General features: G+C 36.7%; 1 protein-coding gene across 1 annotated transcript in view; it reads right to left on the reverse strand.

Annotated features, from left to right (window-relative positions):
- LOC126299346 (NACHT and WD repeat domain-containing protein 2) overlaps positions 1-26,633 on the reverse strand; it is a 287,406-nt gene that overhangs the window by 174,278 nt on the left and 86,495 nt on the right. Inside the window, exons 10-14 of the mRNA XM_049991201.1 lie at positions 20,658-20,858; positions 17,864-18,003; positions 8,798-9,008; positions 4,541-4,785; positions 3,008-3,154 (exon numbers count right to left, since the gene is read on the reverse strand). Coding sequence (XP_049847158.1) covers positions 3,008-3,154; positions 4,541-4,785; positions 8,798-9,008; positions 17,864-18,003; positions 20,658-20,858 — 944 coding nt within the window. The remainder of the gene's footprint in view (positions 1-3,007; positions 3,155-4,540; positions 4,786-8,797; positions 9,009-17,863; positions 18,004-20,657; positions 20,859-26,633) is intronic.

Consider the following 26,633-nt stretch of genomic DNA (forward strand, 5'->3'; position numbering starts at 1 on the left):
ACCTACATCCTTCTGAATCTGCTTAGTGTATTCATCTCTTGGTCTCCCTCTACGATTTTTACCCTCCACACTGCCCTCCAATACTAAATTGGTGATCCCTTGATGCCTCAGAACATGTCCTACCAACCGATCCCTTCTTCTGGTCAAGTTGTGCCACAAACTTCTCTTCTCCCCAATCCTATTCAATACTTCCTCATTAGTTATGTGAACTACCCATATAAAGTGCACAAATCAAAATTAAATAATCACAAATTATATGTATAAAAGGAAAACGAACCACACTTTTTGAAATTAGGTAAATTAGTAAAGAGATCACATTGAACATACAACAATGATTACCAAAGTCATATTACAGCTTTCCAATAGACATGCCTTGTTATTTCAAGTAAAAGTTGTGGAGTACCATCTGCACAAATTATATTCAATTATTACAAAGTTCAAGCTAATTCCCTTCCCATTTTTTTCAATGTCACTGCCAAAAGCTGTTATCTGTGTCTTTTAGGAAGTGTATTAAATATGTATCTCATAACTGTGTCTTTACATCTAATACACTACCATTCTACTTCCTCTTTATTACAGATTATCTGGTTCCCGGTTTCGATTCCCGGCGGGGTCAAGGATTTTCTCTGCCTCGTGATGAGAGTTATTGGAGAAAGATTATGTTCCATTACTAACAATTAGTTAGGTTTAAGTGGTTCTAAGTTCTAGGGGACTGGTGACCATAGATGTTAAGTCCCATAGTGCTCAGAGCCATTTGGACCCCCTTTTTTTTTTTTTTACAGATTATCTGTTGGATACCCACTTTTTCAGTTCTGATAAGATACAAGACTGTATTACCACATTGAAGATTAACATGATGCATAACTAACATTTCTTTATACCACTGTAATGTGCAATAAACCATTTGGACCATGTATATTCTCAAATTTATGATCTTACCCTTTTTTGATCTTATTTGAAATGTTTTAAACTCCAACTGTATAATATGTCTTGTTAACACAATTAACCCAGGTGATTTAAAACTCAAATTTCATAAAATTACTGTACTACAAAAAGATATATTTCTTTTTTTATGTAAATATATGTTATCATAATAGTTCAACTGTGCTGTTGAGTAAATGTCATTTTTTGTAAATTATTTTCGATTTAATGTTCTATGTTCTATGTTTCAATATTAGTATGAAAATATCTTTATTGATGTACTTTGGAACTGTTAACTGGGCATGGTTGGGTTGCATGTTGTGTGTGGCAGGAAGAAGGGACAAAGAAAAGTAAAGTTTTTCTGGAGTTATGTACAAAGGGAATGTATTTCACTGTGTGAACATTGTAAAATTTATGGCAGCAAGGTATCCAGGACTATTAAATATGAAAACTACATATGAATCAGCTTTTTGTCTACATTATTCTACAAACATGTCAACCTATAGGACTTCCAGACCTACAAGAGAACCTGGCTTCCAGACAGAAGACGTTCAAGCAACAGGATTAAGGAGATCCTCGAGAAACAAGATGAATATTTTCTCTTTAAAACTACCACTAGACCTAGCCAATAATATTTAATTACTCCATGAACAATTATTACAATTAACAGTGTGTGTGTAACAAAGGAGTTTGTTAAACCATGAAGATGGTTAATAATCAAAAGTTGTTGTAAACAGCCAGCCATTAAGAACTGACTCAAATAAAATAATGTCATTCTGGTATGCCAAACAATTTTCTTTTGTCAAACAATAATAAAAATGCTACTTTTCTGGTTATATGTTCCTATTTATATACTGGCTTCTCCTGAAAATTTTCATACTACCAACAGTAGGTCCTTTCTTGTCACCGGCAAGAAGGTTTGAACAATCCCTCTTCCCTGGATTCTCTCTGGCACTCTGCCTAGACGTTAAAAAGTCGCCATTTTCAACTCTTGCTTCTGTTCTAATGTGATTTATGAGTGGATTTTTCAAGTTTTGCTTCACACACATTTCTGGTCTCTAATTTAACTCTCTCACTTACTGCCAGTTATTGGAGAAAGATTATGTCCCATTACTAAAACTCCAACTGATCCTTGAGTAATATAATTGCCTGCCAGAAGCTTGCCTATTATTATCTACTACACATCTGTGAAAGTAGCTGGATGCTTTTCTTATGTTCAGAATATTGAGCCAAAATCAACTAGTGCTGCCCTGTACTGAAACCTTTCTAAAATTCAAACAGGTGCTGCAGTGCCATTGGAATTTGTTTTAAAACAGATGGCAAACAGGAAATTCAAAATTTTCTCACCAATTTTGACAGGAACAAAGTATATTAAAAATTAGTCTCAATGGAAAAATACTACGCATCAGGATCAATCTCACTCCAACTGGCAGTATTTAATTTCATATCAAAATAGTAGTTCTAATATATGATGGCTTTATGCTTATCTTTGCAGAATCACAGTTATCTACATATAACAAAATTATATTTAAGCTCCTAACTTTGTCTCAGTGTATACTCTAATGATGTCATTGTTGATGTTTTGAACAGTTCCACTTAAAAAAACAACTGCAACTTTCATATACTTGGGAAAGCCTCAATCAAAACATTAAGTTCTGAAGCAAAAGAGTTTACAAACTTTTTTGAAGACACCATCAAGGCTTTAAAACTTCATCTAGATTTGATTTATATTTGGCAATAAAAGTATCCTGACTGTAGCGATTTTATCACTTCACCTTCATTGTCTGAGACATAAAGAATAAAATAGTATCACTAAGTTAATTCGAAACATTACTTTGAATCTGTGAAACATGATTGTATCTGAAAATTAGAAACATAAAGAGTGGTGGGAATTCAGTATATATTCCACACCTGAAATTCAGTGCTTACAGCTGAATAAATATACTTGTTTAACAATTTTTTTAATATTTGTATAATGAGTCTTTCTACACTGTAGAGAAATTAATGAGTAGAACTTCAATTTACTTTTCATATACTGATAAATTGTGTTAAATTATCTACTTGCAAATTAGATATGAAAACGTACCTGTGCCTCTGTATTTCTGTATATTTAAAAGGTTTAGGATTGCCACCACCCCATATTCCAAGGTAGTAATCAGCAATTGATGAGTGGAAGTAAAAGGCCATGTTCATATTTTTGAAATAACGCTCTTTCGCTGTGTCACGAAACTGTCTGAAATGATAAATTTTGTTAGTATTAATGAAACTCTTTCTCCTTATAATGACTGAGCACACTAGAAAAATTATTGATGTAATTACTTATCATTACATTTTGTGTGTCTTAATACAATGGAGGATTGTAAAGATTTTGTTGTAAGGCAAAAGTAACTACATGACACTGCATTCCAAATTACCAAAGAGTCATAACTACCTCTGTTACTTAGAAGCTACTGTTCAGCAAAAATGAGAAAAGAAACATTTATTCAGATGTAAGATTATCATTCACCAAACAGGCAAAATTATGTATTGTCAATAGGTTTGCAAAATGGAGAGATGACTCCTGAGAAGTTTTCAAAGAGTTAATCTCTTTCTAATCTGTAAGTTTAAACATCAACACACAGACATTTCTTGTGCCACTACAAGAGTGATCAGTAGCATTCTACAGTGAAGAAGACAAAAAGATTGACTGAAACATATACTGGTGGGACATTTTCGATCCATATGGTTTAGGTAAGATAACTAAAAAGAGATCAATATATTGAAATCAAGAGTGTTGTTCAGGCCTGCATACTCTACAAATGGGTGTGTGAGTTCTTCTTAAACAATGATCACTAATGTATTTAAACAATGAACTGTTGGACATACCCATGAAACTGTAACACGCATTCTCACTAATTCATCAGGTGATAGAAATCAGTAGCCTTTGAACAGGACTTACACATGTTGAGCTATATGGGTCATGGGTCTTGCCAAGAACTGTTGTGATAGGTCAACATTGCAGCACTATTGATGGATGAATATTTAACATTAAGAAAATGATAGCAGAATGAAAGGCTGTTTAGGAGGAAACAAGTCCTAGTTATTAGAGAAAAAGTACACTCATTCTTAAACATCATAATACTTGCATATCAGAAGGGTACAGATAGAAGCCTACAGGTATTCAGAATATCTTCTTCAAACAAATTACCATTGTCGGAACATAGTAAATAACTGTGTGATTTATTTTCAGTATGAGAATCAATCTGTCACATTCCTGGAATCACTAAATGCTTAACACATCATCATGGAATTGATCTGTAACAAGTCATTAGCCATTTGCTTGTAGAAAACAACCTGGCAAATACTTTCAACAAACTACAAAAGCTTGTTCATAAAACTCTTATCCTTCCTTCATTTACGTAGTTGAATCAAACATAAGCTTAGTATTCCAGAGTGAAGACTTCGCTGCTGCTTTTACTTTATCAATAAATAAAAAGAAAATTATGCTTATGATACATACATTCCCTGTCTCTTTATATAAACAATTGAAACTATGTTCCATAATTGTGTAATGGTTTGACCTTATAGCACTAATTTTAATAGGAATACTGTGATATTATATGCTGCTGAGCAAGCTCACCTGTGGTACCAATTCATAACACTGACACCATCAGCTTCTCTTTCAGACAGATAATTTGGCAGATCATTCCGAATACGTGTCCACAACAGAGGAGGTATTCTTCGAACAGGTGGAAGATGATACTGGTAGACATCATCAAGTACCTTATCATCTAGGGAAATCAAATCTTCTAATTCAGATTCTGACAGTCCACTTTTAGCAGCTGTTATGTAGGCCAAAGCATGGAATACCAATATGCGACCATGCTGTGGAATATTTCTTGTATTTTACAAACAGTAAGATGGTGAAAAAGCATGAAAATATATGTAATGGAACACTTCCCACAATAAAATTGCATCACCATACATATTTAAACCAGCAATCACATTACACATATATGTGTTTCTTTAGCATGACCCATAAAGAAACTAATAAATTATTTGTACAAAATTAACCATTGTTTACATCAATGACATTCACAACCTGTACTTCACCTTTGCCATAATCCAAATGACAGGAACATAATTCAAATATACTGTGAAGTGTTACTATTTTCTCTAATAGACTTAGCATTAGTTCTTAAACTTCGTGAGACTTATGTCATCACACCTTCTTGAACTGACATAACATTTTGCACTGATAAAATTACTTTAAAGATGAAAAATAAATAAGGATTATCATACATTAATTCTATGTAAAATGGAATTCTACTGATTATTAATCAAACATTATCAATAGAAATCAAAATATGACTATTTTGGAATCAAATCGTAGTTGGAAATTAAATATTATATGCAATACAAGTATTCTGGATATTTCTTTCCTTCCTTGATATTCACTATTTTATTATGACTACTTACATTCTTAAAAAGTTAATATCTTTTAGACATTTGTCCAAAATAAACCAAAGTTATATGTAAAGAAACTAAAGAATATGTTTGTTGCTTCAACATTTGGAAAAGCACCACAGAGAGATAAGAAGAGTGTTAATGAAACCCAAATTATGAACAGAGAAATAACTTACTACAAGCTCGTTACAATTAATACCTAAGTACCTTATTCTTTGCAACACATGAAAAAGAAGTACAGTAAGCTCAATAAAGTTATTCTGAAATAATAAAATGTCAGAAAACTCATTTCACACTTTCCATGATTTCAGCTTTGGAATACATATCATGAAACAACAAGTAATAACAGTCAGGTAGAAGTGAAGAGTGTTTTGTGAGCATTAACAACAAATATCAGTGATTGTGACTGAAATGCAGAAACTCCTCTCTGAAATCTGCAAATAGTAACAAAATGTAACAGCTGGAACTCTTTATGTAGTGTGACGCATAGGTCTGAACTAAATGAATGTTCACAAAGGAGACAATAGATTATGTTTACTCACATAAATTTCCAAATTGGAATTTTGATATATTGCATGGAACTTTCATCACCTTTTTTCCTTGGCCTTTATTCCATCTCTTGATAGTGTCTGCATGTTAATTTTGATGTGAATTTGGTAGTGTTAGTGACAGAGGGTGGTCATATACCTTTTCTGTTGCCAACCGGCCCCCTCCCTCCCTCCTCTCCCCCCACTGCTCCCCTTTCCCCCTGGGACAGAATTTGTGTTTCCCAGCAGTCTGCATCTAGTGCTACCCCATGTGAACCACGTGAACAAGTGTGAATATTTTATAAATATTTGCAAATTATATAACTGAGATAAAATGCGGGTATCAGACCAGTATTCAGCTAGTTGGATGTCAGAATCCACCTAAAATTATTATCCAGGTTGGCCGGCACTTTGGTCCTCATTGTTTATCTTCCATGCAGATTTTATCTGGGGCTGGTGGGCCTTCCTGAATCCAAACATGATAACGCATTTGGCTATCTGGGAAGATGTTATATGGCAAGGAACATGACCGTATATTCAGCTGGTCAAGAATAGAGACACTCAGTTGAAATTTATGATATTCACAAAATGTACCGTTACAAGGTTTCCACATTTGGAAACTGTATCTCACGGATTATTCTAGATAGCTTTTGCCTGTCCAGTATTAAACAATGTTTTTCAGAAAATAAATTCTTTTAATCATACACTGAATGCAGAAGGCAGAAACAGTTTTCAAGTTAGGTATAGCTATTTGATGCACGAAATAATGCCAGGAATAATTACTGAATGCTTGGACAGAATAGAAAGAGATTTTCTTAGGAGGATTTGAATCTGTAAAAAATATTATATTTAATAGCAATTTGTCTTCCAAATAATACCATATATTCATTTTTTTAAAGACACTTTTTAATAAATGAAAATGTAGACTCTTTGTTTAAATTATTATAATAGCTTTCTGACAATTAAATTATCAGAGAATGAATCCTAAATGTGCAAATATATCAGAAATGTCTTCAGTTTGAGAGCTGCAACTAGCAAATCCAATAAACTTCCCAGGGTAAAAACTTTCTTAGCTGGTATCAGACTAAATGTCCATTATCAAGCAACCATCTTGTAGAATATAGAAGCCACTAAGTGAGCAATATCATTTCAGTTATACTGTTGTGTAGAAGCTACTTTTCCTGCTGAGTTAGCTTTCTCCAACTTTATTTGCCTAATCGTCACTGTGCTGTAAATAATTGTCGCTTGATAACAGATGGAGAGTGCAATATCTATGACAACAAAAATGTAATACAGGTGCACACACACATACACACACACACATACTTACATATACAGCAGAAATATGGAAACTGAATTAATAGTACTCTCTTATACACACACAGCAGAAATATGGAAGTTAAGTTATAGTAATATCACACAAGCAACTCAAAGAATAATGATATCAAACATTTGGGAAACTGAATAAATGTGCATTAATTGGTGCTCTTCATGAAAATGAGATAAAACCAATCTGAATTATTACAGGGGAATTTCATTGTTCCCTGTCATGAACAATATTATTTCAAAGGCTCTGTTAAGTTAATCACTGACGTAACTTCTGTTGACTCCAAAGAGGCTTATGATTTGATAGATAGGAAAACATTATTCCAATCCTTACAGAAATTCAAAACTAACAGGAAAGCAAGGGCAATTATGCAACAGACATTAACAGATACAACCTCCAAAGCTAAATTCAGGGGTTAAACTTCAGAAGCATTTCAAATCTGTACCAGTGTTTGTCAAGGAGTTATACTCCCCCCCCCCCCCCAATTAATTTAACATAGTTCTGCAAAAAATTATAAAGATCTGGGAAAATAAAAAAAGGAATCCAACAATGAACTAAAAAGAGCAGAGAATCAATGCAAAGTGTCTGGTTTTCGCAGATAATCTCATCATCCTAACAAATAATAGAGGAGATGCCAAACTTGCCCTGTAGAAGCCACATGAAATATCACAGAAAACTGACCTACAAATCTCCTATGAGAAATGTCAGTACATGCAGAGGAAGCCTGCAGATAACCTCCCCATTATAACTTTGTGTGGGGAACTGGCACAAGTTACGTCATCCAGTCATCAGGGCTGAGCAAGATAGACAATCAAGAAAGAATCTCAAAATTACAAAAAGCATAGAAGCTAACTTGGAATCACAACAACAAAAAATCTCTCTCTCTAAATGCAAATCCAGGGCATTACAGCACAGTAGTTCTACTGGGAGCACTTTACACTGTAAAAATTATGGTGATTCATGGCCACAGAAAAATATGAGAGACTAAAAAGCAGGAAAGGAAAATTCTCAGAAAAATATCTGAACCAGTTTTCTGTGAAGAAATTTGGATGAAGTGGCCATCAAGAGACATTAACAAATAGACAGAAATAATATAAGCACCCTCAGAAAAAGAAAGATTAAATTTTGTAGACATAGCCACAGGATGAATAAGAACAGGCTCATGAGGAAAATCTTCAAGACAGCAAACTCTAGTAAAAACAAGACAAAATGGACCTCTGAAACAAAGGAAGTTATTAAAGAAGCAGAAATCAAACAAGGTAACATATGCAATAAGGATCAGTTAAGAAACATTATAAAAAACACATATTTAAACAAAAAAAAAAACAAATGGAAAAGAGAATGGGAGGTACATTGTCAAAAGCATGCAACAGAGGACACTGGAATTGTATGAAGAGAATTTGGGAAGAATGAAGAAACAAGGAAATATAATGACTTCTCAAGTTCAGATGCTCTGTTATTAGGGAAAACGGTATGTAGCATTATATCTGAGAGTGAACGGACATGAGAAATCTGGAACAGAGAGTTAAAAATAGATTACTCTAATGAACTTCAGTGATGATAGTTTATAGATTACCTGCTTCTCAATTCTTTCAAACAGCATCATGATTGAATCCATGACAGTTGAAGCCAGATGTGTTTCTTGTGGCTTTGTGTAGCTCCGCCAGCGACAGATTTCAGCAAAGACTAGTTTGACAAATATTGGTAGTGAACATTGGCCTATTGCATTTGCAACAAGCCGCCACTGATAGTTTGAAAGATCCCTATGAGCAGTCTTCATCCACATTCTGAAATACAAAACACTCTGTATGACACCAAAAAATTTTTAACAAATATTTATCTTGGAGATTCAGCATCTAACACATCAGTAAATGAAACATAATTTTCTTAAGTAGGTATGGAAAAAAGGTGACACTCTTTTTTGTCCCCTATATTGAATTTTGATGATTATGATGAAGACATCAAGGAAAATTGTTTCTAATCAAGCAGAGCAATAATTTGAAAAAATATCGATGAATGAGATATTCCCTTACACAAAGAAGTCTATTATGCTGATTGAAGAATGCTCCAAAGCCACTTCTGTCTTTTTTCAATGTGAAACACTAAGTATACATCATATCCTGACATTTGTACCCATAAAACTGTTTGAATGGTTACAAATAGGCCTAGTCTACAGAATTTCTATTTTGTATTAAAATTTTCCATAATGGAGTGTTTGAATTTCTGTTGAAGTAATAATCATAAAAAGAATTACATCCTATGCACATAAGACACTCTGAAAAAATCATAAAAGTAATCCTTGAAAAATAATGATACAAGCCAATATAATTTCCATTTCTTCAATTGTTTACTCCTTATTACAGGATAGACAAAGATTTGTGGGAGCACATTCATGGACTTTAAGGATTTACAGTATAGATACTTTAATTATGTTTGCCTCCTTTAGTTTTAAACTATTCAAAGTTGAAGATTTTCTACGTTGTGACATTCTGTACAATCAAACATAAGACAAGACATTTAGACAGATAAAATGACAGATTTACTCCACATTACTCTGTTTATACCACAAGTGGCCATTAAATTAAAAAATGCAACCCCCAAGGAGATTATGATAACTATTATTTTGCCAAAAATCAGTACTGTGGTGCAAATCTCTTTGCTGAAAGAAATGGTGAAAAAGTGTTAAGATATCTAATGTGGATGACATACCCAAAAAGAGTGATACACTGCTATTAGCTCCTCTTTAGCATCTATTAGGCTAAACTACTCATGTACATTCAGCTTCAAAATGAACAACATACTGAAATATCCTTTAACAGCCAATATCTAAAGCTTTTATTTCACACATTCTTAAAATCCTGTTTCTCTTAATCAAATGATTAAGTAAAAATTCTCAGAGTTCAGTTCTCATGAAGTTTGTTTAGATGAACACACTCATGTTCAGGGGCTGGGGGGGGGGGGGGGGGGGGGACAGAACATCTTGGATCACTGCAGATAGGATATTCACATTCACAGGACATGTACGTTAGTATGTTTTGCATAAATGATCAGCGTCTGAACCATGTCGGCCACAGGTTCAAGGTCAACATCGATATTGTGGTGCAGCATCACCTACCAGTAAAATGTGCCTGTGGCTCTTGTTGTCAATATAAACTGAAGGTACTGAATCAGTATGACTTGAGTAGTTGTGCAGGACACCTTTTAGAGGTATGCATGAACCATACCATCAAAGTTTAAAAGAGGGTCCATTATTGGCATGAGCAAATGTGATGCATCTAGGAAATTGCTGCTCGTGTGGGACAAAGTGTTTTGGTAGTGCAGTGGGTAGAAGCAGAATGGTTCATGGCATGCCATAGGACACAAGAAGATGGATCAGGCTGCACCACCCAGACCACCAACGAGAAGAATGACACTTCATCCAAACAGCATTGCAGGACAGATCTGCATCTCCTCAACTCTAGCACAACAGTGGAATGGTGAAAATCCATCGCCATATATTACAGCAACGGATTGTCACCCCTGGTAGCCATTTATTATGGCATGTGTTACTTGTGTGTCGTCCATTTCTCCACCTACATTTGACAAATGTGCAGAAACATGCTAGACGACAATCGTGTATTGAACAACAACACTGAGGACAGGAATTGCATCAGATAATGTTTTTGGATGAATCCAGGTTCTGTTTGTTTAAAATTGATGACCATAGTTCGGTTTGCCACAGACAGGGGGAGAAGAATCACAGTGAACCCATTCACATAAGACAAACAGCATCAACTCAAGGGCTTGTGGAGTGGGCTGGTACTGGGTACAACCACAAATCACAGTTGGTGTGTGTCCAGCACACAGTGACCAATGTGACCTACGTGAATGACACCCTGTGACCCACTGACAAATCTACATCTACATCTACATTCATACTCCGCAAGCCACCCAACAGTGTGTGGCGGAGGGCACTTTACGTGCCACTGTCATTACCTCCCTTTTCTGTTCCAGTCGCGTATGGTTCGCGGGAAGAATGACTGTCTGAAAGCCTCCGTGCGCGCTCGAATCTCTCTAATTTTACATTCATGATCTCCACGGGAGGTATAAGTAGGGGGAAGCAGTATATTCGATACCTCATCCAGAAACGCACCCTCTCGAAACCTGGCGAGCAAGCTACACCGCGATACAGAGCGCCTCTCTTGCAGAGTCTGCCACTTGAGTTTGCTAAACATCTCCGTAACGCTATCACGGTTACCAAATAACCCTGTGACGAAATGCGCCGCTCTTCTTTGGATCTTCTCTATCTCCTCCGTCAACCTCATCTGGTACAGATCCCACACTGATGAGCAATACTCAAGTATAGGTCAAACGAGTGTTTTGTAGGCCACCTCCTTTGTTGATGGACTACATTTTCTAAGGACTCTCCCAATGAATCTCAACCTGGTACCCGCCTTACCAACAATTAATTTTATATGATCATTCCATTTCAAATTGTTCCGCACGCATACTCCCAGATATTTAACAGAAGTAACTGCTACCAGTGTTTGTTCCGCTATCATATAATCATACAATAAAGGATCCTTCTTTCTATGTATTCGCAATACATTACATTTGTCTATATTAAGGGTCAGCTGCCACTCCCTAAACTAAGTGCCTATCCAATGCAGATCTTCCTGCATTTCGCTGCAATTTTCTAATGCTGCAACTTCTCTGTATACTATAGCATCATCCGCAGAAAGCCGCATGGAACTTCTGACACTATCTGCTAGGTCATTTATATATATTGTGAAAAGCAATGGTCCCATAACACTCCCCTGTGGCACGCCAGAGGTTACTTTACTGTCTGTAGACGTCTCTCCATTGATAACAACATGCTGTGTTCTGTTTGCTACAAACTCTTCAATCCAGCCACACAGCTGGTCTGATATTCCGTAGGCTCTTACTTTGTTTATCAGGTGACAGTGCGGAACTGTATTGAATGCCTGCCCTTCTGCACAACACCGCAGACACCATTTTTCAGCAAACAATGTATGACCACATGTTGCTGCATGAGCACGTTCCTACTTAGTGTCACAGGATGTCAGTATTTTGCCCTGGCCTGCTAGATCACCAAACTTCTCACCAGACAAAAATGTGTGGGATATGTTGGAAAGATGGGTGCAGTGACATAGCCCAATGCCAGCCACCACAGATGAACTTCGGAATCAGATAAATGCAACACGGATGGCTATACCACAGGACGCCATTCCCACACATTGATGCCATCATGCATGGAACAAGTTATCAGAGCCCATGGATGATCTTGTACCTACTAGGGAACAGGAAACAAGCTGAATCGAGCTGACTGAAATCGCAATCATTTCTGCAGAACATAGTAATGCACATGTCCTGTCAATATGAATTTCCTATCTCCAGTTGTCCAAGGCGTTTTGTTTTTTCCTGAACACAAGTGTATATCTACCCTGTTCTTAACAAACAGACCATATGTTTAAACTATTTTCTATGCTCCACTACAGTTGAAAAATCTGTGTGAATGGTTTTGTATAGGTCTACAACTAGAAAGCCATATTGCACAGCTGTGATTGAGTCTCTGTTGACTATTAGCAGCAGCATCTGTTGTTATTTTTGTATTTTAGTATGAATTAATTACATGCATGCTGATAAATGTGAGTGATTATACATGCTTTCCTTCCATTTTCTGATTTTAAAGTGATGAAATCCAGCTGTGTTGTGAGATCTGGCATTGCTTTGATGCAGTGTCACTCAAACTGTGATTTATATCTGTCTGTGTTGTGTTTCACTTTGTGGCTTGTTGTCCCTTAAACATTGTATAATATATTTGATATTTCTTTCATCAGGCAGTTATTTCAAGTTTTACTGTTTTCAATGAGGTATTGTCCTCCTGATCAGTTAGATATCTTGGACACAGTCAGTCTTATTGCTGTTGTTGTAAACCTACTCAAAAATTAGATTAACATTAGAATGTTTCTCTGAACTGCAGATTTACTTTGAAATAGATACATTCATAATTACAGGAGATCACTGAGTGCCAAACTTTATATAAATAAATAAATAAAATTTGTCCATAATAACTTAACATTCATGAACATATTCAGTTTACAAACACAAGAACATTAAAAAAAGTTTAGAAGTTAAGATAAATTACACACAAAAACATTAAAAATCCTTAATGGAGTACAAACATTTATCAATTAACAGTTGCTTTAATTTTGTCTTAAATATGTTTCCATTTAACAATTTTGTATTATTTGGCAATCTGTTATAAAAATCTTCCAGCATAAAATGGACTATGATCTGTTGCTCTTTTATTACTAAATTTTATGTGGTAATTCTTTCTTTTTTCTTGTATTATAATTATGGATTTCACTACTGATTTCACTATGCTCCTCATTTTCTTTTACAAACAATATAGTTCTGAGAACATACAATGAATACACTGTTAGTATGTTATATTTAACGAAATATTCTCTACATGACTGACACTTACTAATATAAGCTATTATCCCAATTATGCTTTTCCGGGCTCTCAAAGCCCTATCTATATATATTGTTGATTCCCCACCCCAAATCTCAGTACCATATTGCAGCTGGGAGTGTGTAATTCCATGATAGATTTGTCTTAAAACAGGTGGCACTATTATGCTAGGAAGGTTGTTTTAGCAGGTAGGTGTTAGAGGACATTTTTTTCACATTTAACTGATGTGCTCCTTCCATATAATACTTTCATCTACTATAATACCCAGGGATTTATGTTTATCAATTGTTTCAATTGATAGCTCTGGTTCTGTACCCAGAAACTACATCAGAATTGTCTTGTCGTTATTTAGTGCCAATTTGTTTTTGGTGAGATATTCTGTGATGAGGCTAATGTTATCTGCATTATTTTGCACTGCTAACTATTTTGAAGAACCCATCTTATGAACGAGGTGTCATCAGCATAATTTACTAAGTTTGAATTTTGTGGAATTATTATATCATTGATGTACACAATAAATAAAAAAAGGTCGAATAATGCTTCCTGAGGGACTCCACATTTAAGAATTTTATAAAACAATTTTCCTGTTTGTATATGTCTCCCAGTTGTATAATACAGCGTTACACAATGCCTCCTGTCACCAAGGTAAGATCTTAACAAATCTAATGCTACTCCTCTGTCTCTATAAGTTTCTAATTTATGTAGACGAACAGAACGATTTACAGAGTCAAAAGCCTTGGATAGGTCTAAAAAGGTGCCAATAATTTAGTTTACATCATCACGTTTATTAAATACCATTTGCAAACATGCAGCTGTTATTGTAGACTGGCTCTTCCTGAAACAATGCTGACAATTTTTCAATAGATTGTACTTGCAGAAAAATGATTCAGTTTGATCAAGAAGTAGCCTTTCCAAAGGGTTACTAAATATTGATGTCAAGGAAATAGGCCTATAATTTTGTATGTCTGTAGTTATACCTTTTTTATGCACCAGTCTTATTTCTGTGACTTTTAACAGGTCAGGAAATGACCCCTGACTGAAAGAACTGTTTATGAAGTGTTGTAGTGGTTTTATTATTTCAGTGCTGCATTCTTTCAGAAATTTTGCTGAGATGTCATCCAAGCCACTGGATGTATTTGCTTTTAAGTTGGAAATGGTTTTCATGATTTCCAGTTCTGTAACACACCACAGGAAGAATGAATTACTGACGTTATTGGGATTTAGCACCTGTGGTGGGTTGATCACATCCTCCCTACTCATCATACTAAACTGGTCTATGAATCTCTCACATACTTCCATTGAATCACTCAGCAATTTTTTATTGTCACTTACTATTATGCTATTTCACACTGCATTGTTGCTCCCTCCTCTTTCCTTGTTTACTATGCTCCACACTGTTTTGGTAACATTATTAGATTGCCTCAGCTGTTAAGCATACATCTGTGCTTTTAATGTCTTAAGTGCTTCCCTGTAGGTTTTTCTACAGGCTTTGTATTTAGATTGGAAGTACTGCAGCTTGGTGTGTCTAAAATGAATATATAAATCATTCATATCTTCGTTTAATATTATTGTGTTAGGGGGAAGTTTGAGATTCCTGGAACCTGGTTCAAATGGCTCTAAGCACTATGGGACTTTACATCTTAGGTCATCAGTCCCCTAGACTTAGAACTACTTAAACCTAACTAACCTAAGGACATTACACACATCCATGCCTAAGGCAGGATTCAAACCTGCAACCGAAGACGGCGCGTGGTTCCGAACTGAAGCGCCTAGAACCGCTCGGCCAGCATGGCCATCGATTCCTGGCACTGTCAATTTTCTTTAGTATTTTGACCACTGGGCACACTTGAAAAAGACAATGGGTTAATGATGTATAAAATTTGTCTCACTTTTCATAAATATCTCCTTTTTCATATAGAACTACCTGATGCCAGTTTATTTGTGCCGGGGTTTTCATTAATGTGCGATAGATAAGCTTTCTTTTATAAGTAAATAGGTCCCCATCAGGTACTATTTCTTTGTCTGTATGAAGCTCTAGGTCTAATGCACTATGATCTGAAATGTGATTCTCAACAGTTCTAACTACAAGGTCTTCCTTTCCTAAGTTTGTAATAACATGGTCAACACAGGTCTGTAAAACATTAATATACCGAAGGTAATTTATATTATTAGTTAAGGAGTCTATGTTCACATCCCCTACTATTATAGTCTGTTTTTTATGAGGTGAGAGTTTGTCAATAAGTTCCTCTAAATGACAGAAAAATTCTTCCATGTTGCTCTTAGGGGATCTGTACAGACTAGCTGTTATTAAACTGCTATTTCTAAGCTTCATTCTTTTTGCAGTAATTTGAAAACCATCTCATATGCAAGTTTATCCACCCAATCAACTTTTTCAGACTGGACATTATTTTTGGCGTAAATACCAACACCCCACCTTTTTGTTGTTTCCTATAATAGACACTGACAATTTTATGATTACTTAAATTAATGCTACACTCTTCTTCGGTTTTGTACCCTAGTTTATTCACACGATAGATATGAGGACACTAGTAACACTTAAAAATTCATCAATTTGTTCTATTTTGTTGGTAATATATTGGACTTTTGTGATGTGATGTCATTTATGATGTAGTTTTCAAGTATTTCCTCTTCACATATACATGGTGAAGGCTGTCTTACTCTAAAAAAAGTTTCTGTAGGATTTCTTTCATTTGTGAATGAACTGTTTTCCTTTTATTATTTGATTTAATTTTTGACACAAATAATGTTTATCTGAATATTTCAAATGAAATCCTTGGTTAGCGTGTTGACCTCTATCCAACTTTCCTATATCTAGAGTTGAACAGTTTCCATAGTTTGAACATATTGCCTTAACCCTAATATTTGTTTTTATTATTTCCTTGGGTACACACATGTTGTTGATCAGATCGTACCAATACAGGACATTGGCGACAATCATGTTTTTCTGATAATTTTCCTCAAGGAAATTCTTCAGAGCTTCAATGGAGACACCAGCTTCATTGCTTTCCACATCATTCGCAACACTTAAACAAACTATGAAGTCATTGCTACATAGCATTTTACCTTTCAAGAGTATGTACCAAAATGAGATTGGAACTTTTATAACAGCTTATATTACGCAGCTGTATCTGTATCTTTTCTAATTGTTAGTTAAAATTAAAGGAAACTACTCTGTTATAAGAGACAGTCATTAGTACAAAATAGCATGTTGTGCTGATATTAGCTGTGCAATTAGGTATTGTGCAGTGGAAAGTTTGGATGCTGAATTGAGAAGGTCATATTACACATTGCAATTGTTTATTCTCCTGAAACAAATCTTACTAAATTGAAATTTGGAAAAAATATCAGGTTCTGAATCTAAATAAGAGTAGAGCCTAAAGGGGATGACAACAGGATTTCATTTATCGGTGAGAAGCTATGCCCAAAGAACAGGGAAGCAAAGTGAGGAGGCAGTATGCACTGATAACAAAGAGGCAGCACAGTAACAGCAAGGAGTGTAAAATACAGGCCTCAGACAACGAAATTTTACAAAATGTAGCATCCTAAAATAAAGTGAAGCAAGAGGCTGAATATTACAATCAGGAAACATAAGGAACAGTAGTAATGGGCTCAGAGAAGGGCATGAAATAAAAGCAGAAACAGAATTAAATCAAATAAGTACATGATTAACAATAAAATGTAATCATCAAACAATCCATTACACAGTTCACTGAACAAAAAGTACAGTCTTTAAACAATTCACTCAGTTCCAAAATTAGTTTGATAAGCAACAAAACTGAATTACTAAACACTCTCTTGCATTGCATTCTATACGTATTTCCAGTTATTCCATACAAAGTCATGTTTACACTGTAAAACTTTCATTGAACCACTCTTTCTGATATGAAAATATTATAAAGAACACTTAAACACAGAAACAATACTCTTGATCTGTATCTCCCAGAAAATGTTAATCTCAGGAGAAGATAAGGAAACAATTATACATCTGGATGAATAATCAAATAATAATGCAGCTGTCATAGATGGAGAAGCCCAGTTGAATGTCTGAAACCTTGCCTATAAGAAGTCTCTGACATAACTGCAAGAATAATAAAAGTCCATACCACACATAAACCCCCAAATATGCACATAAGAAATTGTTACCTTATTACTTGCATTGCAAGATCCTCTCCGAGGTCAATAACCTCAAGAAAGTTCTCCTCAATATCAATCATTCTTCTTAAAAGGTAATAGTCATTAGAGACCTCTGGGTTATTTGCCTCAGCTGCACAAGATACCAGCAGCTGGAACAGAACATATACTTAAGTGTATCAGTGTTATTGCTTATCATCATTTTATATAATGCAATTACATATTTTCTCAAGTGATTCGTATGTCCCAGAAAAAATGCTTCAAGTAAATTCACAGTTCATATAATTACACCAGTGTGATTACTGTTATGTTGGTAACTGGGTGCACGGCAGCATCTGCTGTTCTGCTATGCATGTTACATTGATATAGTGAAAATGTGGGTGCAATCCATGTAAACTCTGACAAAAAGTAGAACAATCAGAGCTTGCTGCTCTTTGCAAGCAATGCAATGTACACTACCTCATTGTTTTGCTCAAACAGAATGCTGGGGCCACCATTAGATCACGACAGTGAAAGGCTGCAACAAGGTGTTGTTTATCACAGAGAGAGTAGTGGGTAAGTGTATGAATAGCTGAGGAAATGGTTAATCTAATCCCTTTCGTACGTGAAAACATATATTATACATACAAAAGGGAAAATAAATATGTGGCAAACGAGATATCACCTCAGAACTTTTCCAAAGGTGGACCAACAATATATTAAGAAGATGGTCATAATGTTCTGGTTCATCAGAGTAGTATACATGAAATATATCATGTTCATATATTAATCTGAAATGATTAGAGTTATATAATTAAAAAGGCAACCCCTTATGAGAAAGTGCTGAAAAGTAATGACACTGAATTTTTATAAGAAAAGTCTTAAAGGTTTTTAAATGAAACAAATCTCATTAACACTCTACATCTTCATTCTTCATGTCCACATACTTGCAGCCCTCAGCCACTTGAGGGCTCCGAATTGAAGTGTGTAACATGGCAATGGATAATGTAACTATGTCAATTTGTGAGGAACAGTGTGCTATAATTGAGTTTCAAAGTTAAAGAATTTGTCTACACAAGGAGCACTTTCTCCTTTACCATGACAATGCCATATCATGTGACATCTGCAACAATCTGACACCTTGGTTTCACTCTCATCGATCACCCTTCATACAGACCTGACTTAGCATCAACTGATTTTCATCTGTTTCCAAAACTTGACGAACACCTTGGATGACTTCATTTTGATAGTGATGAAGCAGTGCAAGCAAAGGTGAGGTTATGGGTTCAATAACAAAGTCAAACATTATAAAATGATGGTATCTATAAGCGGGTCTCTCATTCGGAGAAATATATTTGTTTCCAGGGTGACTGTGCTCAGAAATAAATATGTAAACATAAAGAATAAAGATGTAGCTGTTACTAACGTTTATTTTATTTAAAAACCTAAAACAGTTTTCACATAAAAATTTAGTAGGTATTACTTTTCAGTACCCAGTCAAACATGACATAAGATACTGATTCAATTACCCTTAATGAATCTACACTAAATACCAGCATATCTTAAGAAAAACAAAGTCCTTGGCCACTAGAGAGCTTCAAATTTTAGCATGTACCTTGGACATGGGTAATGTAACTAAGATGATGCATGAGAAACAGCTTACTGTAATCGAGTTTCAAACTCAAAGAGTTCATCTACATGTGAATTACCCTCTCCTTCAGCATGACAGTGCCAGATCATACACAGCTGCTGCAACATCTGCAACAATTTGATGTCTTGGGTTCACTGTCATCAACAATCCCCCATACAGTCCCAACTTGGTCCCATCTGATTTTTATCTGTTTCAAAAACTTAAATAACATCTTTGAGGACTTTACTTTGATAGTGATGAAGTGAACAAGCAGAGGTGTGGTTGTGACTCTCAAAAAAGTCAAACATTCTAAAGTGAAGGTATCAACAAATTGGTCTCTCATTGGGAGAAATGTGTGTGTTTCCAGAGTGACTGTGTCGAGAAATAAATATGTAGACATGAAGAACAAAAATATAGAATGTAAATAACATTTGTTTTATTTAAAAAGCGTTAAGAGTTTTCATACAAAAATTCAGAGGCATTAATTTGCAAACAAGCACTCATATATGACATAAGATACTGAATCAATTACCTTTAACGACTCTACAACAAATGCCAGCATGTCTGAAGAACAACAAAGAAAATCAAACAAACAGTTTGTGTCCATTAATAGTCATGATCAAAGTGCCTAGCTGCAGTAAGTAATAGAAGATGTATGGAAATATTTTAAAAGTTATACTTTAGCTGTTGAGAAAGACATACCTTGCAGTTGGGAGGCAGGTGCAACGGCAGCCAGGAACGATAAGGAAACATTTCCAAAGCAAACAATAAACATATAAAAAAACAGAAACGACAAGATAATTAGAGAATAACAAAGAATATTGCAGAGGTGTGCAGAATACTTTGAAGATATGCTAAAAAATACTAGATCAGGCCCCTGCAGGTACACAGGAACAGGAAGAGAACATGGAGGTCAGAGAAATCGAAAGGGATGATGCACAAAACCCAACAATGCTGGAAGTGATAATAAGCTAAAAAATAAACGTGCACCCAGTAAAGATGGGATCGTACCAGAACTAATAATTACCTTTAACGACTCTAAAACAAATGCCAGCATGTCTGAAGAACAACAAAGAAAATCAAACAAACAGTTTGTGTCCATTAATAGTCATGATCAAAGTGCCTAGCTGCAGTAAGTAATAGAAGATGTATGGAAATATTTTAAAAGTTATACTTTAGCTGTTGAGAAAGACATACCTTGCAGTTGGGAGGCAGGCGCAACGGCAGCCAGGAAACCTTGTTGGCATCCTGTGTGCCTGTCAGCTGGTCCACAGAGTCCAGGAACAGGATAAGCGGTTGCTCTTTGGTCGCATTGTTCAGTAAGTACTTAAAGTGTGCTGTCAGAGGCACCAGATCCACAGGAATGTCATCAAATGGAAGCATGTAGTTGTATGAAATCTGCAAATGTATCGTAACGTTAACTTACCATCTAGATATAAAATTTTGACTCTTATAGGCTAGACTAGTACCAGAAATAAATGTGGGCACCACATCGATATCAGTTATCAAGCTCATGTTGTCTGTGCAGTTCTGTTGACTCAACACTAGTGTAATACAACCCATACATATACAGGGTGTTACAAAAAGGCACGGCCAAACTTTCAGGAAACATTCCTCACACACAAATAAAGAAAAGATGTTATGTGGACATCTGTCCGCAAACGCTTAATTTCCATGTTAGAGCTCATTTTAGTTTCGTCAGTATGTACTGTACTTCCTCGATTCCGTAGCATGTACAGCGTGTGCAGGCACCATCAGCAGCTGATTGGCCTCCACGGGTACACTTGTGTGAATGGTTCATCCAACAATGTGTCAATCCTCATTTCAGAGCAAATGTACTCTTTACGGATGAGGCTTCATTCCAATGTGATCAAATTGTAAATTTTCACAATCAACATATGAGAATCCGCACGCAGTTGTGCAATCACGTCATCAACACAGATTTTCTGTGAACGTTTAGGCAGGCATTGTTGGTGATGTTTTGATTGGGCCCCATGTTCTTCCACCTACACTCAATGGAGCACGTTATCATGATTTCATACGGGATACTCTACCTGTGCTGCTAGAACATGTGCCTTTACAAGTACGACACAACATGTGGTTCATGCACGATGGAGCTCCTGCACATTTCAGTCGAAGTGTTCGTATGCTTCTCAACAACAGATTCGGCGACAGATGGATTGGTAGAGGCAGACCAATTCCATGGCCTCCACGCTCTCCTGACCTCAACCCTCTTGACTTTCATTTATGGGGGCATTTGAAAGCTCTTGTCTACGCAACCAAATGTAGAGACTCTTCGTGCTCGTATTGTAGACGGCTGTGATACAATACGCCATTCTCCAGGGCTGTATCAGCACATCAGGGATTCCATGCGATGGAGGGTGGATGCATGTATCCTCGCTAACGGAGGACATTTTGAACATTTTCTGTAACAAAGTGTTTCAAGTCACGCTGGTACGTTCTGTTGCTGTTTGTTTCCATTCCATGATTAATGTGATTTGAAAAGAGGTAATAAAATGAGCTCTAACATGGAAAGTAAGCATTTCCGGACGCATGTCCACATAACATCTTTTCTTTCTTTGTGTGTGAGGAATGTTTCCTGAAAGTTTGGCCGCACCTTTTTGTAACACCTTGTATAAATTAGGGTAGGCATTTAGGAAATATCATAACAAAAGTAAATATAACGACTGCCTGGGAGCATAGGCATCAAAAACCATTCAAGATGATGAAACAATTATATAGCTGCGTCTCAACGATAGTGGTAAGTAAATGTCAGATAAAAAATTCACAAAGAGGAGTGGGTCAGTAGTTGTCAAAACACATCATCATCTATGATCTATCACTTTAGGAAACACAGCAAAAAACACATAATTCCTAAGATTACATGGAAAGAAAATTAAAAATGGAGAACTTGAAGTAATGGTCCTACATGAATTAACTTGTATTCAATATTTTGTAAGCCTTCTATAGCAACAAAGCAGCACTGTAACCATGCACAGATAAGACCATAGAGCTTTGGATGTCATATTGGGAGAATGTGTTCCACAAAATTTCCATCACGTGTTGCAACTGGTAGAGGGATGTTGCTGATACCACCACACATGGTGTTCATCTATGCCATTCACCAATGCAGGCTTCCAGATTATAGTCACTGCAAAAGCTCTATAAATGTATGCACAGTAAATCCAAAAACACTACAATCTGGAATTCTGCATTTCAGTGCTGAGACTAGATTAGATTAGATTCAGTTTTTGTTCCATAGTCCCAAAAGATGAAATGATTCTCGTGGGTGTGGAACATGTCAGAAAGTATAACAGACAAATATAAAACATTTGAATGTAATATTTACTACCCTGATCATTTATCAGGAGATTTCGAAATAGGTGAATACAGTGCCCATTAAGGAATAAATATACTGAGAAGCAGTGGTTAGAGTACAACGTTCCTTGAACAGGTTTCTACATGATGTTCTTCAATTTACATCACAAAAGATTCTTATCACACACTTTTCCACCCTAAAAACGTTTGCTCAGAATATGATCCCGTATGGCATAATAGAACGAAAGTAAGCAAAGTATCCTACTTCTGACATCAGTATGACTGCAAATAGAGACTTGTTTAGGAGCTTAAGTAGTTCTGTGGTATCCCCTTCCCAACTGAATTTATTATCGAGTTGTAATCCCAGAAATTTAACACTGTCAAAATCTGCGATCTGCATGTCTTCATATGTTATACACATGCTGGAAGGAAATCTCTTACAGGTTCTAAATCGCACATGGTAGGTCTTCTCAAAGTTTAATGACAGTGAGTTACCTTTAAATCATTTATTAATGTCAGTGAAAACTTGATTAGCAACTATTTCTGAATCTGTACTTGACTTTCTACTTACTGCAATGTTTGTATCATTTGCAAACAAAACAAACTTAGCATCTGGCAATGTAACAGACGAGAGGTCATTAATGTACACAAGAAAAAACAATGCACCCAAAATTGAGCCTTGAGGAACACCACAGGTAATTAATTCCTAGTCAGATGAAGACTGACTGCTTTCTGCACAAGTTCTTTGCAACGACACCCTTTGTTTCCTGTCAGATAGATAATACTCAGACCACTTCACAGCATTGCCAGGGACACCATAATAATCTAATTTACTTAAGAGAATGCTGTAGTTCACACAGTCAAAAGCTTTTGACAGATCACAAAAAATGCCAATAGCCTCTAATTTATTACAGTATCTCACTGCAAGTGTAAATAGCTTCCTCTATATCAGAACCCTTAAGAAATCCAAACCGTGACTTGGGCAATATGTCATTTGCAGTCAGATGCTTAAGGAGACGCTTGAACACAACCTTTTGAAATATTTTTGAAAAAAAAACAGAAAAGGGAAATTCAGAAAACTGTGTTTATGGCAGGAGCCTCGAATGCTCACTCCTGACATTAAACAGAGAAGATTGGACATCTGTCGTCAATTTCAAAAATTCATATGGCTCTAAGCACTATGGGACTTAACATCTGAGAACAACTTAGAACTACTTAAACCTCACTAACCAAAGGACATCACACACATCCATACCCGAGGTAGGATTCGAACCTGCGACCGTAGCAGCAACGCGGTTCCGGACTGAAGCGCCTAGAACCGCTCGGCCGCAGAGGCCGGCGTCATCAGTTTCTTTTGCAAAATTGAGCGTGAGAGTGATGCGTTCTTTAACAATATTATGAAAGGTGCTGAAAGCTGGGTTCACCATTTTCATCCAAAAAATATCAAGACCATGCCATCAGCAGGCAAAATCACGCCTACAGTGTTCTTGGATGTTCCAGGTGTGGTACACTTGGAATTCATGACTAAAGGCGCCACCAAAAGCTCAGCAAGGTACTGCAAGACCTTTGGAAAACAAAGCACAAATTCGAAGAGTTCATCCTCTCCATCAGAATGACAGTTGCAGACCACAGACGAGCGCTGCGATAGCGGCAACAATCCGACGCCTTGGGTTCACTGTCATTGACAATCTCCCATTCACTCCTGACTTGGCCCCCTCTGATTTTCATCTGTTTCCAAAACTTAAAGAAAATATTCGAAGACTTCACTTTGATAGTTATGAAGCGGTGCAAAAAGAGGGAAGGTTGTAGCTCCATCAGCAAAGTCGAACACTCTAAAGTGACGGTACCAACAAACTGATCTCTCGTTCGGAGACATATTTTTGTTTCAGCAGTGGCTATATTGAGAAATAAATATGTAGACATGAAGAATTGGTGGCACTACCCCTCAGCATGCTCTTGTTAATACACCGATATGTATAATTTTTCTGTATATCTTGTAGTTTCCGTGCAGTCGTCTTCTGGAACCTCAGAGGTACTTGTAAATAACCCTGCATAATCTTTGGATTTGCCGTTCTGATTTAATATTAAAGCTTCGTCTTTTGCACTGGCAAACTCGTAGACGTGTAGAGACTGGTGAATGAGGAAAATAGACAGTACATGAAGCATTATCTGAAAAGTGGCGTCCCATCCAATCTTACATGGACTCCCAAAGCATATACTCCTGTTTCTAAAACCTACACTTGTATTCACCAAGTAAGAGTGGAGGGTACCCGATGGATAATGATTTGGATTAGAACCTACACTATGTGATCAAAAGTATCCGAACACCTGGCTGAAAATGATTTACAAGTTCGTGGCGCCATCCATCGGTAATACTGGAATTCAATATGGCGTTGGCCCATCCTTAGCCTTGATGACAGCTTCCATTCTCGCAGCCATACGCTCATTCAGGTGCTGGAAGGTTTCTTGGAGAATGACAGCCCATTCTTCACAGAGTGCTGCACTGAGGAGAGGTATCGATGTCGGTCGGTGATGTCTGGCCCAAAGTCAGCTTTCCAAAACATTCCAAAGGTGTTCTATACGATTCAGGTCAGGACTCTATGCAGGCCAGTCCATTACAGGGATGTTATAGTCGTGTAACCACTCCGCCACAGGTCGTGCATTATGAACAGGTTCTCGATCATGTTGAAAGATGCAACTGCCATACCCGAATTGCTCGTCAACAGTGGGAAACAAGAAGGCGATTAAAACATCAAAGTAGCCCTGTGCTGCGATAGCGCCGCACAAAACAACAAGGGGTGCAAGCCCCCTCCAGGAGAAACACGACCACACCATAACACCACCACCTCCGAATTTTACTGTTGGCACCGTACACGCTGGCAGATGACGTTCACTGGAAATTCGCCATACCCACACCCTGCCATCAGATCGCCACATTGTGCACCGTAATTCGTTATTCCACACAACGTTTTTCCACTGTTCAATCGTCCAACGTTTACGCTCCTTATATCAAGCGAGGCGTCGTTTGGCATTTACCGGCGTGATGTGTGGCTTATGAGCAGCCGCTCGACCATGAAATCCAAGTTTTCTCACCTCCCACCTAACTGTCATAGTACTTGCAGTGGATCCTGATGCAGTTAGGAATTTCTGTGTGATGGTCTGGATAGATGTCTGCCTATTCCATATTACGACTCTCTTCAACCGTCAGTGGTCTCTGTCAGTCAACAGACGAGGTCGGCCTGTGCGCTTTTATGCTGTACGTGTCCCTTCACGTTTCCACTTCACTATCACATCGGAAACAGTGGACCAAGGGATGTTTAGCAGTGTGGAAATCTCGTGTACAGACGTATGACACAAGTGACACTCAGTCATCTGACCACGTTCGAAGTCCGTGAGTTCCGCGGAGCGCCCCATTCTGCTCTCTCACGATTTCTAATGACTACTGAGGTCGCTGGTAGGAGTACCTGGCAGTAGGTGGCAGCACAATGCACCTAATATCAAAAACGTATGTTTTGCTTGTGTCCGGATACTTTTGATCACATAGTGTATATCCAGAAATGAACTGTTTCAGTTCTACACAAAACAATGTATTTCATTATCCCGCGTCTCTTGATTAAAAGAATCATAATAACTTACACTGACTTGTAATTACTACATACATACCTGATTAACTAATGTGGTAACATTCCCAAGGTAGAGGGGCACATGAAACGTCCAGTAATAACGTATCACATTACTCACTCACTGTCTTCTCTATCACTGATGGTCAGGAGTCCACAGTGCTTCTAAAAACAGCGGTTAGCAGTGGGCATTGTTACAGCATTAGCCACTTTTTTGCAGATGAAATAATTTCCA

The sequence above is a fragment of the Schistocerca gregaria genome, chromosome X (assembly GCF_023897955.1).
Source record: "Schistocerca gregaria isolate iqSchGreg1 chromosome X, iqSchGreg1.2, whole genome shotgun sequence".
NCBI classification, from domain to species: domain Eukaryota; kingdom Metazoa; phylum Arthropoda; class Insecta; order Orthoptera; family Acrididae; genus Schistocerca; species Schistocerca gregaria.